Source organism: Sapajus apella, unplaced genomic scaffold (genome assembly GCF_009761245.1).
Source record: "Sapajus apella isolate SASKATOON/1434 unplaced genomic scaffold, GSC_monkey_1.0 scaffold37, whole genome shotgun sequence".
NCBI classification, from domain to species: Eukaryota; Metazoa; Chordata; class Mammalia; order Primates; family Cebidae; genus Sapajus; species Sapajus apella.
The window spans coordinates 1,872,453-1,891,160 of NW_022436977.1; the positions used below are offsets into that span (position 1 = coordinate 1,872,453).

Below are 18,708 nucleotides of genomic sequence, written 5' to 3' on the forward strand. Positions count from 1 at the left end.
AGGAGGCTGAGGCAGGAGAATTGCCTGAACCCAGGAGGCGGAGGTTGCGGTGAGCCGAGATTGCGCCATTGCACTCTAGCCTGGGTAACATGAGTGAAACTCCGTCTCAAAAAAAAAAAAAAAAAGAAGTTACAGCTCTCAATCTTCTAAGTCAAAGAGCCTGGATTCATAGGAAATACTTCCCAAGATCAAAGGCGACTCACATTTCAGGTTCAATTAGATGTGGTGATGTACCGATAGATCAGATCAGGTGGAACTGTCATTTTTGTAGCTCAGAAACTTGTCAAATAGCAGTTTCATACAGTTTAACCTAATATAATTTAGCATTGTGAATTAATATAAGCACACATTTCCCTATGACCTTTTAGGACTCTAAATTGTAAGATGTAAACATGATGGCAAACTTTATGCTTTGGAGTGAAAATTTAGGCCAGCACTGTCTAAGGCCATATGTGGGTGTTGAGTACTTGAAAGGTGGTGAGTGTAACTGAAGGAACTGAGTTTCTGATTTAAATTTCAATAACCACTTGTAGCTAGGAGGCATAGTATTGGAGGATATAGGTTTATACATAATTGCAGTTTGCTCCTTGTCATGTTAAAGTGTTTAGCCGATATGCTCTGGGAAGATAGGTGATTTATCCAGTTAATATTAAAATGGAATGGAGCTACACCTGCTCCTACAACTTCAGATATCCAACCTGAGGGAGAGCCACCAGACTTTTTGTTTTTGAGACAGTCTTGCTCCGTTGCCCAGGCTGGAGTGCAATGGCACTATCTCGGCTCACTGCAACCTCCGCCTCCTGGGTTCAGACGATTATCCTGCCTCAGTCTCTTGAGTAGCTGGGACTACAGGCACCTGCCACCATGCCTGGCTAATTTTTATAATTTTAGTAGAGATGGGGTTTCACCATATTGGCCAGGCTGGTCTCAAACTCCTGACCTCGTGATCCACCCGCCTCGGCCTCCCAAAGTGCTGGGATTACAGGCGTGAGCTACCACGCCCAGCCCACCAGACTGTTTTTACATTCATAAGCTTAAAAACATCTTGACCATTTTTCTTTTTTAATAGAACAGCCTGGGCATGGTGGCTTATGCCTGTAATCTCAGCACTTTGGGAGGCTGAGGCGGGTGGAGCACCTGAGGTCAGGAGTTTTTAAGACCCGCCTGGCCAACATGGTGAAACCCTGTCTCTACTAAAAATAAAAAATATTAGCTGGGCGTGATGGTGGGTGCCTGTAATCCCAGCTACTCGGGATCTGAAGGCAGGAGAATTGCTTGAACCTGGGAGATGGAGGTTGCAGTGAGCTGAGATGGTACCATTACGTTCCAGCCTGGGCAACAGAGGGAGACTCTGTCTCAATAAGAAAAACTAAACCATGAAAACTACTTACTCAAAATGAGATTATTTTCAACTTGTTCTGCTATTAGGATAGGCCAATGAGGGGTGTTAAAACCCAGAGCAGCAAAGACTAAATTTCCTCCTGTGGAATCAGACTCCCCTAGTGATGAACTGAAATGCAGGTGATGATTGAAGTACATACCAGAGGTTCACACCTCAGACTAAGATACCAAATAAGCAGTAAGTCTAAAGTGGACACGCAGTGACTTCCCGTCCTACAACCACGGGAAATGAGACACTGATTCAAAAAGGGGGCAGATGCCATGGCTTTACCTCACTAGGTAACACCTATACCATGTCAATGATGTTTTTTAAACATTAAATGCATTTGCTCTTTACTCTCATCTTACCTCCCCGCAAACAAGTATGCCCCAAAACCAAAAAAGCCAACAAAGAGTAATTCTAGTATTTGCAGGACAGGTACAACTGAACCAACAAATTTATTTAGTTAGTGCTGATAAACAGCAGCCTTGAGACAAGCAGTAATTACCTGGTCTACTTAATGATGCCCTTTGTTATCTTTTACAGGCAAAAAGGAGGATTGCTCAGCAGTCACTGTGAAATTTTGTGGGCAACAAGTTAAGTGCACACATGATCCTTGATTTAGAGTCAACGTGATCTCCACTACAGCTGTGAAAAGTGTGAGTAACAAAAGCATTGATGTAAATGTGCCTCAAAGTGAGAACTGAAAACATTAACATAAAAAAGTCAAATAAGACTAAGTTCTTAAAACTACATATAAAAATTGAATTATTACAACTAAAGCAGCAAATCAAAACATCTGCTGAGGTTTTCTGGTAGAACAACAACAAAATTAGTTGGTGCCCATGTTCAGTAAGTCACTACCATTGACAAAACTAAACCCAAAATAGGAAATTGAAAAGTGCATAATGAAATTAAATCTTGGATCAAGTATTTGTGGAAAACTGGAAATGTTTCTCTGGTATGGTTGATGAATAATGATTAGGAGGAGGTATTAAAGTTTATCTGATCCAGCTCTGGCCTGGCGTTCCACGTAGAAAAGGATGTAGGCCTTTGCCTTCACCACAGTCTCCTCATCAGTCAGTGTTACAGTACTGTCATTGAAGTGGAACCAGCGGCCTTCATGAGTTGCGTATGCTGTGTAATGTCCAGAACCAACCCTGTAAAAAAGAGGCAAAAGACCAAAGAAAAACCTCAGAAATCACAAAAGGATCTGTACAACTATATCATGTTAGATTTAAATTTCAATAGGTAAATAATACATCCCAGACTTTTAGTTTAAACTCATGTTTTTACCTTCCTCCAAACTGACCAGAAATTGAGGGTTTGCTAGAACACAAAGCAGACGGTCCTGGACTAACGGAGGAAACGGAGATGAGGAACTCTCTTGAGGGGAAGAAATACTAGGAAGAACAAGTAAAGCAATCAACCCTGAGGAACTCAATGCAGGAAACCTAAGAGAGCTTTATAATTTTTTAATTAGTGCTAAGAGTTTCAAAAAGATAGTGCAACCATAAAATAATAATAGGCTGTTATGAAAAAGTTACCAGAAAAATGTGATTGCTGCAATATAAATATTATATGGAGGAGCTAATCTTTTATTTGGATACAGATGAAACCCAAATTGGTGATTTGGAAAAGTAGGCCATGGCAGTCTTTAGAAACAGAGATAGAAATGATTAAAGAATATTTAAGACATGTGGAAAAGAGATCCAGGAAATTCACTATCCATATAGTAGGGGTTCCAGAACAGAGAAGCAAGAATGGGGTAAGACCTGCAGTATAAAACATTTTCATGAGCTGAAGGCACCAAACTAAAAGTGTCCCTACCAGCTACCAAGCAGGAATACATTTAATGATATTTAAGTCCAAAGATAGAGGATCCTACAAACTTCCAAGGAGAAGAAAGCCAGGTGCCTATAAAGCAGTGAGAATAAGACGTGTCATATGTAACACTGTGTGAGCGTAGACATTACCGCGACTTCAAACCTCTGCGGGAAAAGGATTTTCAACATGGATAGTTGTTTGCCCACATACAGTAGTACTAAGTTTGAAGGTAAAATAGCTACCCTCAGACCAAACACTAGAAGGATAGACCCTAACACAAACTTGCAGGGGGAAAAATAATGTTAACATTTAAAATGAGTCTTTAAAGTAGATGACATGGAATAAGGTCTTCCAAATAATTTCCCCTTTTTTGCCCCATTTAAATTTCATATGGCAAAGAAATAAGCTATTTGGAGTAAGGATGCCTCAGGATTTTGGGCACAAATAGACTGGGTTCAAATGAACCTCCGTTTGACTTTTATATACCTTCCCTTAAGGTCTCACAACATCATCTCAGGAGTACTCTTCCACACCAAAACTGAAGGAAATTCCACCCACTTAACTGTATCTCAATCCATTTTTTACGGAGTTTAGGGAGAACTATCAAGAGTGGTGCAAAACTGCAGGTCACTGTGCAGGCCACCAGATACTCCCATCCAACAGAAGCTGGCTGTACTCACCCGGAACCATGGTGCACCACCACAGCGGCGAGGTCGTACAGGCAGCTCTCTGGGCCACTGTTCTCGGGCTACAGAACAAGGAAGAAGGCATCCACAGGATGGAGTTAGGAACAGTGATCAATGACATCAACATCTCCTATCTCGATGACTTCTGCCCTCTCCATGTGATGACAGTCTTTTCGCCATGCTAAAACGGTAATCACCTTACCTCTAGTAAGTAGCATTTCATGTCCAGGCCTCTCAGTGGAAACTCTACATATGTATCAACTTTATTTCTTAAATATGCTGTCCAGTGAAATCTTTTCAAATGTAAGCATAGCACCTGGAGGACAGAGATGAGGTCAAAGATTGTGAACACCTAATTTACCTTTCAGTCAAAAGTTTGATAGTACTATCAGTTCAGTACTACAGTCTCTTAAATAACATTTTAGCTACTCTATCAATCATTCTTCCATGCATACCTTATGCATTCATTCTGTAAAGGCTTTCACTTTTACTGAAAACCCTAGAGACAAATACAGAACAGTTCATATAGTATAAAGTTATAGACATGGTCTTATGAGTCAAGCGTTTTCCCCTTGAAATTGCTTCATAACTTGAAATTCAACACTCACCTTGGGTAGTTTTTGAATCCAAAACTTTTTTGTGGACTTTTGTTTCTTTTTGCATTTATGGCACATATATAACTCTGTCTCATCGAGTTCTTCTAAGTCAGTAAAACTGCGAAGACAATCTAAACAAATTGATTTTGGCAGCATTAAAATGATGCCTTTTATATAGAGGCAATGTACTGTAGAAAAAAGACTGAACTTTGAAGCAGAATGACCCAGGTTTAAAATCGCAGCTTTATTAGCTATACAGCCTTAGAAAAGTTAACCTTTCTCAGTTGCAAACTGAAGACAAAAAAATACCTACTTTTAAGAACTATTGTAATAAAGAGAAATAACGTGTAAAGCACCTGGCATCATGCCTGACATCTGGTGATGATCAATTATGTTGGTTTTACTATTAATGAAAATTCATCTGGATAATTCTGAGAAAATGGTTTCCTGATGAATTCAAAGTTTCAATTGCAGTTTTCTGTCAATGTGTTACAGTATAGAGGACAAAGCTCCAAGCTCATTAAAAAAAATCAAATTTAGATCATTTAAAAATGAACATAGATGGTCGAGTGTGTTGCCTCACGCCTGTAATACCAGCACATTGGGAGGCTGAGGCAGGCGGATCACGAGGTCAGGCGTTCAAGACCAGCCTGACCAACATGAAGAAACCCTGTCTCTGCTGAAAATACAAAAATTAGGTGGGCATGGTGGCGCATGCCTGTAATCCCAGCTACTCAGGAGGCTGAGGCAGGAGAATCGCTTGAACCTGGGAGGTGAGGGGTTGCAGTGAGCCAAGATCATACCATTGTAGTCCAGCTTGGGCAACAAAAGCGAAACTCCATCTCAAAAAATATATAAACATAGATCACAGAAGGCTTTGCTATCAACTTGCTCTGTCCAGACTCTGTACTCTCAGTTCCTAGGTAAATCACAGCTACATTTCTTTTTTCTTTTAAAGGTTTAATTGTGTAACCTGGAGTTTGGTAAACTATAGCCCTAAAACAAATCCAGTCAGCCACCTGGTTTTGTAAATAAAGTTTCCCTGGAACACAGCCATGCCCATTTGTTTACATTATTTTTTGGCTGCTTTTACACTACACCAAACTGAGTCACTGGGGCAGAGACCTTATGTGTTGCAAAGATTAAAATACATTGAGGACTGTCATGACAGGTTCTTGAAAATTGTGACTTTATGTGAAACAATGTATAAAGAAACCATTTTTTTTCCTCATCAATGTTACAACTAAACATAAAAGGAAACTTACTGGAGGACCTCCTGTATGTCATTTTGCCTTAAAACTTGCAGTTTCCAAGAACCTATTGATGACATTAAATGATGACTTACTGTATTTATTCTCTGGTCCTTTTGAGACAGTTTGCCAATTCCTGATGCAATCAGATATTCATAAATCTATATAAAATGTACGTTACTCTGTAGAAAAAAATATGAATGCCTATGGACTCTGCACAGCATGGCATCTCCTAGAGTTGTGCAGTGGGCAACCTGTGTGGCCGTGTGCTTCTTACCAAAGATCATTCCCCTTCCTCTGCCCAGAAGTAGCTGTTTTCCTGACTCTTATGTTAATCATTTGTCTTTATAGACCAGGTATGTATCTTTAAAAAATATATTTATTAAAGTTGGGTAGCAAGCAGAAACCTAGCTGTGTATGGAAAAGCACTCGAGTACAAAGACAAGTTTCCAGGCCACAGCCTTTCTGTCCGTGACAGTAGCAGACATCCCATCAGGGAAACTGGAGGCAAAGTGTGACAGAGGACTAGACAGACAGGCCCTGTGTATCAGGGGCCTAGACAGTCTTGAATATGCCTTTGTTGCCTGAGCCCAGTACCTAGAAGGCACATCCTACTGCCTCCCTGCAACTCAATTCTCACTTCTTTCTTTGAACCTTTAACTTCCACTGGACAGTTACCATTATTTCCTCAATTTCCCACAAATATACTGCATTGCCAACCTGCTATTTTATGTCAAGAATAATTCCTGGGAAAGGATGTATTACATTATTTTGACATTATACTTCCTGAAGCAAGTCTCAGACACTACACATAAACTTGCAAATGGAGTGATGCTGTCCTCAGGGGCCTCCCAAGTTCCACGTCTCTAGCTACCAAGAGCAGTGACTACACGGCAGGCAGACTGGCACTAAGAATCCCTTCGGACAAATCACTATGTTACTTGTAAGCTCTGAAGCTGAAGTCATGGACACATTCATCAGCAAAGGGACATTCATCAGGCAGGGACAGGGGGGTCATAGGGAAAATAAGAAATGAAGAAAGGAAAAATTGTATAAAAAACACTATTTTCCACATTTAAAATCATCATTTGAACATTCAAACTAGAAAAAAGGAGAACTTCATCATGACAAAGGCCATGTATAAAAATCATAGTGAACATCACACTCAATGGTGAAAGACTGAAAGCTTTTCCTCTAAAATCAGGAAGACAAGGATGCTCACTTTTGCCACTCCTGTTCAACATAGTATTTTATGTTTTAACTAGAGTAATTAGGCAAGGAAAAAAGCATCCAAAATGAAAAGGAAAAAGTATAATTATCTCTGTTGACAGATCACATGATCTCATGCAGAAAACCCTAAAGTTAAAAAGTTAAATTGACTGTACCTGAAAACTATAAAACGTTGCTGAAAGAAATTTTAAAAGACTTTAAGACATCCTGTGTTCATGGATAGGAAGACACTATTAATAATATGTCCCAACTGGATCCACAGATTCAGTGCAATCTCAAACCAGCAAATTATTTTGTGGATAGTGACAAAATTAAGTTTTATTATAGAATAGCAAATACAACAATGAAGAACAAAACTGGAAGACTATTACTCCAAGACTTATTACAAAGCTATATTAGTCAAGACAGTGTGCTGGTGAAAGAAAGAAAACAGATCAGTGGAACAGAATACAGCACCCGGAAATAGACTCACATAAATATAGTCAACTGGCTTTGACAAAAGAGCAGAGACAATACAATAGGGGATGGATAGTCTTTTCAACAAATGGTACTAGAATTGGACATTAACCTGCCAAAAAATAAAAAGTAAAATCTACATACAGACCTTTATATCCTCCACAAAAATTAACAAAATGGATCAAAGCTATAAAACTTTTAGATAACACATGAAAAAATCCAGATGACCTTGGGCTTTCCAATGGTTTTTTAGATACAACACCAAAGGCACAATCCATGAAAGAAGGATTTATAAGCAGGACTTCATTAAAATTAAAAATTTTTGCTCTGTAAAAGATACTGTCAAGAGAATGAAAAGACAGGATATAAAATCACACAAAAATTAGCTGCATTTCTATACACTAAATGTATTCATTGTTAGGCATTTCCAAAAAGGAAATTAAGACAATTCCATTTATAGTAGTGTCAAAAACAAGAAAATACTTAGGAATACATTTAACTAAGGAGACGAAAGACTTATACCTGAAAACTACAAAATACTGCTGAAAGAAATTTTTAAAGTCCTCAAAACACCCTGCATTCACAGATTGAAAGACCTGATATTGTTAACATATGATTATTACTACCCAAAGCAATCTACAGATTCAGTGCAATTCATATCAAAATCCCAATAGAAAATTTTGCAGAAATAGAAAACCCTATCCTAAAATTCACACAGAATCTCAAGGAATCCTGAATAGCCAAAACTATTTTGAAAAAGAACAACAAAGTTCTAGGACTCACACTTTCTGATTTTAAAACTTACTACAAAGGTACAGTAATCAAAAGAGTGTGGCACTGGCATAAGGACAGACAATATAGCGCAATGAAATAAATTCTTACATATATAGTCAACTGATTTTTGATGAGAATGGCGAGACTACTGAATGGGGAAAGGACAATCTTTTCAACAAATGGTGCTGGGGAAGCCGGATATGAACATGCAAAAGAATTATGTTGGACTCTTACCTCACACCATATACAAAAACTAAAATAGATCAAAGATCTAAATATAAGTCTTAAAACTATAAAAACTCTTAGAAGAAAACATAGGGGAAAAGCTTGATGACATTAGATTTGGCAATGATTTTGATGTGACACCCAAAGCACAGGGAACAAAAAAAATAGATAAGCTGAACATCAAAATTTAAAAATTGTGTGTTGAGGGACACTATAAAGAGAAACCACAGAATGGGAGAAAAATATTTTCAAATCAGTATCTGGATAAGGGATTAATGGCCACAATATATGAAGAACTCCTAAATGTCAACAACAACAACAAACTGATTCAAAAATGGGCAAAGGACTTTAACAGACATTTCTCCAAAGAGGCACAAATGACCAATAAACACATGAAAAGATGCTCAACATCACTATTAGGGAAATGCAAATCAAAACTAGAGTGAGATACTACTTCACTGTTAATAGGATGGCTGTTATTTAAAAGACAAAAACAAAAGCAGAAAATAACGTGTATTAGTTAGAAAGTAGAGAAATTAAAACCGTTGTACATTGCTGGTGGGAATGCAAAATGGTACAGCCACTGTGGAAAAGTTTGGCAGTACCTCAAAAAGTTAAACGGAATTATGATGCAGCGATTCCACTCCTAGGTATATAACCAAAAGAACCAGAAGCAGGAAGTCAGATACTTGTACCCCTAAGTTCATAGCAGCATATTTACAATAGCCAAAAGGTGGGAACAACCCAACTGTCAACAGATGAATGGATAAATAGAATGTAGTATATACATACAAGAGAATATTAAGCTTCACAAAGCTTACTAATACATACAAAAAGCTTACTAATAACTTACTGATACATACTGCAATATGGATGACCCTTGAAAATATTAGGCTAAGCCAAGCCAATCACAAAAGGATAAATATAGCATGGTTCCACTTACATGAGGTGCCTAGAATAGACAAATTCATATAAGGTAGAATAAGAGTTACTGGGAACAAAAGTCCACTCTCCCCCAAATAGGTATTATAAAAGTGATACACATAGGTTAAAACAAATGAAAAAATAACTCACAGTTCGATTTCCTCCTGAATCCCACTTCCCTGAGATAATCACTGTGAAAAGCACAGTGTACGGTGTTTAAGAATTTTAACACCCGGGCCGGGTGCAGTGGCTCACACCTGTAATCTCAGCACTTTGGAAGGCTGAGGCAGGCAGATCATAAGGTCAGGAGATCGAGACCATCCTGGCCAACAAGGTGAAACCCCATCTCTACCAAAATACAAAAAATTAGCTGGGCATGGTGGCCTGCGCCTGTAATCCCAGCTACTAGGGAGGCTGACGCAGGGAATCACTTGAACCTGGGAGGGGGAGGTTGCCATGAACCGAGATAGCGCCACTGCACTCCAGCTTGGTAACACAGCAAAACTGTCTCAAAAAAAAAAAAAAAAAAAAAATTAACACTCATATGAATGTTTATCGTACACAGATGGAATTATTCTACACACATACTTCCATGGACAGTTTTTACTACACAATATTTTGTAGCTTTGTTTCTATGGCACAGTTATTGGTCAACTTTATGTTTCTTAATTGCTACATAACACAGTTTGTTAAACCAGTGCCCTATTGGCAGACATTTAAATTGTTTGATTTTTTTTTTCATTAACCAAGAGTGCTTCAATTAAAATCTTTTACACATATTGTCCACATTTGCAAGTGAAATTAGTATGTCTAAGGAAATGCCTATTAAAAACGGTGATCATTACCCTCAAAAACAACTGTACCAGTTTATACTTAAAACACCATTATGAGGGTCCTCTTCCACTGACATCCATCTTTATCATTTTCACCAATCTTTTTTTCCTTTGTTTCTTTTTTTTCTTTGTACCAATCTTGCTTTACTTATATTTTCTTGAATATAGAGGATTAATATTTTTTAGATGTTATAATGATCATTTCTTTTTCTTATTCATATACTCTGCCCAAGTCGCCTTTTTCATATATATCCAAATAGCTGTCTCAAGTTTATCATCTCTTTTCTACATTATGGTCTTTTACCATTATGTAAATTTATAAAATGTTTCCCATTACAGATTCTGGCTTAGAAAGATCTCCCCTATGACAAGATCATAAAGATGCTTTCCTATAGTGTCCTGTGGTTTTATGTTTCATATTTAAATCCTGAAACCTCAAATTAATCAGGGAAAGGATATAAGGGTAGCAAGAAAATTAAGGTTTTCCAAATTAATTATTACTTACACTAATACCATTTATTACCTAATTTCTTATTCTTCCCACTGATTTGACATTTTTCCTTTGGCACATGATAGATTTCCATAAACATTTTACAGTAGCACCTGCTCTATATTAGTAGTTCTAGGACACTTCCTATCCCATTGCTTTTTTCTACCTTACTTTCATTTTCAAAACTTCTTTAGCTCCTCTTGAGAATTTCTGCTTACAGAGGAATTTTTGAATGAATTACAATAAATGTAGGAAGTAATTTGGGAGAAAACGGACATTTGTACCATATTGGGTCTTCCTATCCAAGAATAAGATGTGGCTCTTTTTATTCAGGCTTTATCTGTCCTTTTATAAAGTTTTATTAAAGTATTACATATTCCTTATTAAATTTGTTAAGTGCTTTTGAGTTTTGTTACTATGAATAGAATATTTTGCTATGTATAGAAAACCAGTTGGTTTTTTGCCTATACGTTTTAGCTTTATATTTAGAATATATTTATGAAAGTACTATTTGTGTTTGATTTTTAATAATTGAGGGCTTCTAGAAAAGCAGGTGTCCTCCTTCCCAGTCTCACTCTCCATGACAACAGTTGTTAATATTTCTCATAATTTTCCAAATGATTTTCCTAAAATGTTCTAGGTATATAATTAATCTATCTGCAAATGTTAATATTTTGGCCATTCTTCCATGATTTATTCTTATTTCTTTTCCTCATCTATTACCTTGCTCTTCCAGATGTTTGAGCAATATTGTCAGTAGGCCTCCTGGCTTATTCCCGGCCTTAGAGGAAAATCATTAGTGCTTCGCCATTAACTATGATGATCACTGATAGCTTTTAACGAATACTTGTCATCGAGTTAACATTTCTATTCCTAATAAAAGTTTTTTCTTCGCTTTTTGTTTTTGAGACAGTCTCACTGCGTTGTCCAGGCTAGAGTGCAGTAGCACAATCTCAGCTCACTGGAACCTCTGCATCCCTGGTTTAAGCGACTCACCTGCCTCCCAAGGAACTGGGACTACAGGTGCCCGCCACCATACCTGGCTAATTTTTGTATTGTTGGCCAGGGCTGGTCTCAAACTCCTGGCCTCAAGTGATCTGATTTGCCCGCCTTGGTCTCCCAAAGTGCTGGGATTACAGGCGAGAGGCACCACACCCATGCTTTTCTTTTCCTTTTAATCAGTACTAAATTTGGGATTTTATCAGTATCTATTTGGACCTTTTCTTTTTTTTTTTTTTTTTTTTTTTTTTTTGAGACAGGGTCTCACTCTCTCACCTAGGCCTAGAGTATAGGAGTAGTGCCAACTAATGCAGCCCCCAACTCCTGGGCTCCAGTGATCCTCCTTGCCTCAGCCTTTCAAGAAGGTGGACTTATAGGCATATACCAACATGCGCAGCTAATTTTCTTATTATTATTTTGTACAGACAGGTTCTCATTATGTTGTCCAGGCCGGTCTCAAACTCTTGGGCTCAGGCAGTGGTCCCACCTTAGCTTTCCAAATGCCGGGATTATATACATAAGCCACTGTGCCTGGGCATTTGACCTATTAGGGCATTTTGATTTGTTTCCCCCTAATTATATTTCTAGTTTTAAATCAGTCCTATTTGATCTCTGTATATTATTGTTTTAGTATACTACTGAGTTGTATTTGCTAATACTTTACTTAGGATTCTTCGACCTATAATACAAGCGAGATCAAGCTGTATTTTCTTTTCCTTGGTATCTTTGTCAGGTTTTATAACTGGGGTTATTTTACCCTTTTGTAATATGCATATTTTTCGTTAAATAACTTCAAAAGTTATTTAAGATGGCTCTTTTTTCCTTTTTAAAGGAAAACTAAGCTTAACAATTACAAATCCAAAAAGTATACAAGTAGTTCTTGCCAAGTGGACTCAAAGCATGTGAAGACTTACTAGGTAATCACAAGTCTCCATCTCCAGTAAATAGAGAAAGATGTATGACATTCTGGATGTCCAAGAAAGAGATGTGCCCTTAATTGATAAGAGTGGTCAACAAAAACACAATGAGAAGGTACCAGACCCTGTCATCGACTTTTTAAAGCCAGCAGTAAGCTCTCTTAAATAAAAATCAAGCCTCAGGATTCAAAGTAAAGCCAACTGAGAATACAGGAAACATCTTTCCGGCCAAACCCTAAACTACTTTGGATGGTTTGGGCTCCCTGAAGCTAATACCAATCACATCAGATTTCAAGGATTCGGTGTAAAGAAAAATACTCCCTGGGATGCAAGGCAGATGCCACATGCCACTTTTCTTGTTTGGGGAACAATCAGCCATCTATACTGTGTCATGCACTTTCCTCCTGGATGAGCTCAGGAAGTGAGACTCTGCTTGGTATTCAAGTATTCTGGGGTAAGTAGTAACTAAAATGTTATGAAAGTCAGTAAGAACCACATATATAACCAACTCAGAATGACGGAAACAAGGAAGGAAATGAAGGAAACAGGAAGGAAGGAAGGAAGCCTAAACAAACTAGTGTCTCTGAGTCTTCTAGCCAAAGGTCATCTAGATTTACTGAGTTTTGTTAAACATCAGAAAGTACTGTTCAGTGTAATCCCAGCACTTTGAGAGGCCAAGGTGGGCAGATCACACGGTCAAGAGATGGAGACCGTGGTGAAACCCTGTCTCTACTAAAAAATACAAAAATTAGCTGGGTGTGGTGGCGCATGCCTGTGGTCCCAGCTACTCGGGAGGCTGAGGCAGAATTGCTTGAACCCAGGAGGCGGAGGCTACAGTGAGCCGAGATCATGCCACTGCACTCCAGCCTGGTGCCTGGCGACAAAACAAGACTCTGTATCAAAAAAAAAAAAAAAGAAAAAAGAAAAAATAGAAAGTACTGTTCAGGCCAGATGCAATGGCTCATACCTGTAAACCCAGCACTTTAAGAGGCCAAAGAGGGCAGATCCCTTAAGGTCAGGAGTTTGAGACCATCCTGGCCAACATGGAAAAACCCCATCTCTACTAAAAATATAAAAATTAGCCAGGTGTGGTGGCATGTGCCTGTAGTCCCAGCTACTCGGCAGGCTGAGGCAGGAGAACTGCTTGAACCTGGGAGACAGAGGTTGCAGTGAGTTAAGATTGCATCACCCTCCAGCCTGGGCAACAGGGCAAAACTCCGTCTCAAAAAAAATTTTTTAAGTATTGTTTAGATATATACCCATGTATTTATAGTAACCATAGTTTTTAAACTAATGTCATAATTACAGTTCTTACTGAAGAGTTTATAAAATGATAGGTTTAAGACTAATTCCTTTAATTTTCACTGACTTCCACTGTAAATAATCAGATATTTGTTTCATGATTAAGTTAGCATGTACTCACATGCCCTAGATATAAAGAGAAAATGTTGTGACATTTGACAATATCAAGCATACTGTGATATTTTCCTAATCTCAAATAGGCCAAAAACAGTTTTGGAGAAACATACTATAGCCATATATTTTGCAGAGAAATGGAGTGAATGGGCCTTTCTTAAATTTCTTCTACATTCTTATTCAAGGAGACAATCAACACTGGTTGTGTAGGTAAGGAACAAACTGACAGCATAGCAAAATGTTTCACATGCAGTGCTGCTCCAGGTCCTTACTGGAGTATAGTCTAGTCATCCCATGCATTGTCTGACAGATTTCTAGAAACTACCTGAGAACAGTACTACAAGCATCTGAGACCTCAGCTGCTTCTAACAAGCCAAATGCCTCACATTACACACAACACCAGTGACACAGAGAAGCCTAGCCCTTCTCCAACAGAAAGTTGGATTCTCCCAGGATAATCTGATTCTAGAGTAGTGCTGTCTAATAAAGGAGTGCCATACTAGCCACATGTGGTTTCTGGGCACATGTGGTTCAAGTGTGATTAAGCAACAGAATTTTAATTTAAACTTTAATAGCTACATGACTCGTGGTTATCATATTGGACAGTGCAGTTTTTTTGGGGGGGTAGAGAAAAGACATTCAGGTTTCACTTTTCTTAAGTTACAACACAGATTCATTAAAGATATTAACCACAAAGCACATATAGATGAAGTTTATCAATCTATTCCACTATTTGAAGAAAAAAAATTTTAGAACATTCAAATATCTTTACCTCGTAATGAACAAACTGGTCCATTTTCTTGATTCTTAGAGCGTTTACTTCTGAACTGACTTGGAATATCTAATGAAAGGTCTTAAAAGGAGATAAGTAAACACTGTTAAAGGCATATATCTACTCAAAAATAATTTCATAAACATGCATTTCTATATTTCTCTTTACACTTTTTGAAGGAAACATTAATATTATTATTTTAATAAAATATTATGTATCCACATGCCACATATGTCTTACCTAGGAATGGATCAAACTTTCTAGATTCTGTCCCACATATGAGGCAGTTAACCTCATTTTGGAGAATGCCTCCGAATATAGCCGTGACAACAGTAGATGCTCCATTTCTAAACAAAAGCACCACATAGGAGAATATCTCAGTAAGAAGCCATCTCTTTGACATTTAAAAAACTGAAATATTTATTAAAGCCCCTACAGACTGCTCCCTTTGAAGCAATATTTAAATCACTTATTTCTAAGTTTAAAAATAATAAAATTTCAAAATATAGACACATACTAAATAAAGGGTTTAAGCCACTGGCCTCCTCCAATGCTATCATCCAATCCCACTACTCTCCCCAAGAGCAACGAACACTGGCCATTTGCTATCGTAACACAGATCACATGCGTGACTCCACACAGGGCAACATGACGCCTTCCATTCTCTCCCCAAGATAGGTCCCAAAAGGAAGGAACTACCTTGTACTGGAACCTTTGCAAGACCCCTCATATTACAGGGAACTCTCACAATTAACTGACTTTAAACATCCTTGGTCTGAGTTTTTAGACAGCCATCTCTCAGATTTGGGGAAAAAGAAGTAAAGGAATTTAATACCAATTTGGTAATTACTGCTGGATGTAGAACTTCACAATTCAAAGTGCTGGATGTTACTGTCAAAAACACTTTTTAAAAAGCTCAATACTGCAAATAATTTCCTTATGGAGATGAAAGATACACTGTTTTAAGAACAAACTAAAAACACCTCTTGCTGTAATGTTACCTAAACTTTTTCTGCCTCTGCTCCATCAAATATAAAACAGGAATACAGGAAGAGTACCCACCGCAGAGGCCCAGTGTGAAGATGAAGGTTATGTATGTGAAGTGCTTTTAGAAGAGCACTTACCAAAAATAAAGCATTTGAAATGTCTGCCACTATGAAGTCAGATTACACCTGCTTCTTGCTTTTATGTTTTTCCCTAAGTGTATACCTTAAACAGGTACCTCATTCTTCTTGACAGCTGCGTGGCATGTCACACTATGGACATACAGTGGAAGCAAGAACCAGTGAGAGCAGGAGTGGCAAGCACTGATATAACAGCACTTACTACACACAGGCTCCATTCCAAGCACATTCTTTCCATCTGTTCAGTCAATCCTCACAACACATCTATAAGGTAGGTACTGTACGCCCCAAGTTGTAGATGAGGACACTGAGGTTAAGTTGGCCCAAGGTCATACAGCTGGTCTGGTTTGTATATCTGCTCCAACATAGCTCCTTCTCTTAATTTAACTAATGTAGTATTAGTGGCTATTGAGGTAGTTTCAATTATTTGCTGTCATTAATAGTATTACATGAACACTTGTCTATCAGCCCTTGTGCACTTATGAAGTCACTTGAGCCAATACATGCTATTTTTTGCTAATAGCAATATAAGGTGGTTTCTGTCACTTCAGTTACTCCTAAAACACTGAACTGTATTTTCTCCACCACTCTAAGTTAGACCTACTGCAATGGTGAAGCAGGCAAAACCTACTCAAGCAATTCTATTTGAAACTTTTGATTCCTTTTTTGCCAAAAACAATAGGCTATAACTTTATTATTATTTTTAAAGTAGTAAGTAATAAAGTATTGTTTGTAAGACATACTGGCTTAAGAAAAATTTTTTTTAAGTATCATTGGGGAAGAAGCATTGGGAGTTGTAGGACCTAGCAGCCATTTCAGGTTTAGGTTTATTATCTGTGTCACTACATGGCAAGAAAAAAAAAAAAACCTGCTGAAAATGAAGGGACTGTAACTGACCCTTTCATGCTGATGTTCACATACAAGGTTGCCTTTCATTAAAATGGTAACTAGTTCATTAAGAAGTACATTTAGACTCAATGTAGTTCTTTCTTATAATCACTTCCTCCGAGAAATGAATACTTAGCAAGTTTTTAGCTGCCTGACATGTTTGAAATTAAGCTTCATCTATACCATGACTTAATATTCAAAATCAGTTTCATTTATCATAACCACAACTGTTTAAATACTGAATACTTGGACAGGCTCTTATGATGCTAGGGTCCTTTAATGGACACTAATGATTGTCAATGTACTAAAAAAAACATATCTGCCACTTATTTCTTCCATACACCTCCCTCGCCTTCACCTTTAGTAGGAGTAGGTGTGCGTGTGCACAAGTCAACAAAGACACAGTGCAAGAGACCTTTTTCTAGTTGTAGCAATGATTCTTAGATCCTGAAATGCCTTCTCCAACGTAGTGAAGGAAATAGAAGGAAATCTGAACTTTTAATATTTGATAATAAATGTTTGGTTTCTGTCCCTAACTCAGTAATGAAGCTTGCAATTCCTAATCTTTAAAGTTTCATGAAAAGGGATAGCTTAATACTGAAAATTCATGAGGCACTAAAAGAACATTCTGTGAGTATTACACAGTGTGATTCCACGAGTGCCCCAGGCTTCATGTAAAATCATAGAGACATACACCCTCTCTCACCTCACACAGCCTATCCATGATAGAGCCCAGTTCAATATCCTTTGTGGATGAATGTGCCATGATAAAACACAAAACAGAATTTTTCATTTAATGCTTTTCCATTTGGTGCTACCAGAAAGAACAATTCTCCCAGGTCACAGGTCCTTCCCTTTCTATATTGGATTCTAATTGGAATCACAGCTACTAGGACCTAGAGGGAAAACATTTTGCGAATTATGGCAATTAACACTGGCTGCCCTTTTCTAACACTGCTTGCTTAGCTATAAGCCTGCTTTGCCATTAAAAAGTAGTAGTCCTACTACGTCCGATTCATGGACTGCCAGGCAATACTACCAATATGTTACTTTACTCTTTCTTTTTGGGGGGAGTTTGTCTTCCTGTAAATCGCTTTCCCATGTAGCTCAATACTGACAAAACTTTTCAAAAATCTGAACAAAAAAAGCTATGGTTGACCAAAATCCAGGCTGAAATAACAGTAAATCTTCTCTTCTTCAAGCAAAATAAATGCTGTGATCTCAGTGTATATTCTGGGGCTACTATACATGGGAAAGCAATCCAAAAGCTTTGTTTTGTTTACGTTGAAAGGCAAGAAAAACTTCTGAGAACTTATAAATGCCTCAATTTCATTAAAGAACAGATAAACTTTAGGAAAATTCAAGTCCATAATGAAGCTTTGGGAAAGTTCACATTCAAAATGTCTTAAGCTCTTGTTTTTAGTGAACAAATATTATTTTGATATATGAACATTTGGAAGAAATCTTTTAAATGCTAAATGGTACAAATATTTTCTACATTTTTTCAAGATTTAAAATAATCTATACCAAATAATCACAGTCAGAACCAAATCCAGATGCAAATACAAGATGCCTCTGGTCTGCAAGCAAGAGGTATGTGCTAGTTCACTTGGTCACAAAGTTTAAATGCAAGAAAGTTCCAGCAATGTCCAAGAAACCCCTCCACCTTCCATTATAAATCTAACACATAGTTAACACCTACAGAAATGTCTGAGGCACTCCTAAAAAACAGAAGGAAACTAAATCTTACATGCAACACTTGTTACTTGCAGACAGAGTAGAATTCTCCTGCAGAATTGCGGAGCGGGAAACGCCATTGAAGCCGCCCTGGAGTTCCAAGTGTAGATGGTCCAAAAGGTAGCGCATGAATTCATGGGCATCCTGCTGCTGATAGCCCCTAAAGCAAACAGAAACAGTCAT

General features: G+C 37.8%; 1 protein-coding gene across 9 annotated transcripts in view; it reads right to left on the reverse strand.

The window, feature by feature from the left end:
• Positions 1-1,785: 1,785 nt before the first annotated feature.
• Positions 1,786-18,708, reverse strand: part of USP3 (ubiquitin specific peptidase 3) — a 79,536-nt gene continuing 62,613 nt past the window's right edge. For 8 of the 9 annotated variants that reach the window (XM_032297770.1, XM_032297761.1, XM_032297762.1 and 5 more), the window contains 7 exons: positions 18,539-18,685; positions 15,017-15,123; positions 14,777-14,857; positions 4,503-4,621; positions 4,097-4,210; positions 3,889-3,956; positions 1,786-2,541 (listed from right to left, as the gene is read on the reverse strand). In XM_032297770.1, the coding sequence (XP_032153661.1) occupies positions 2,376-2,541; positions 3,889-3,956; positions 4,097-4,210; positions 4,503-4,621; positions 14,777-14,857; positions 15,017-15,123; positions 18,539-18,685 (802 nt within the window). In that variant the 3' untranslated portion in view covers positions 1,786-2,375. Of the gene's footprint in view, positions 2,542-3,888; positions 3,957-4,096; positions 4,440-4,470; positions 4,622-14,776; positions 14,858-15,016; positions 15,124-18,538; positions 18,686-18,708 lie in introns of those variants that run through there. The other variant, XM_032297769.1, reaches the window with a different exon arrangement.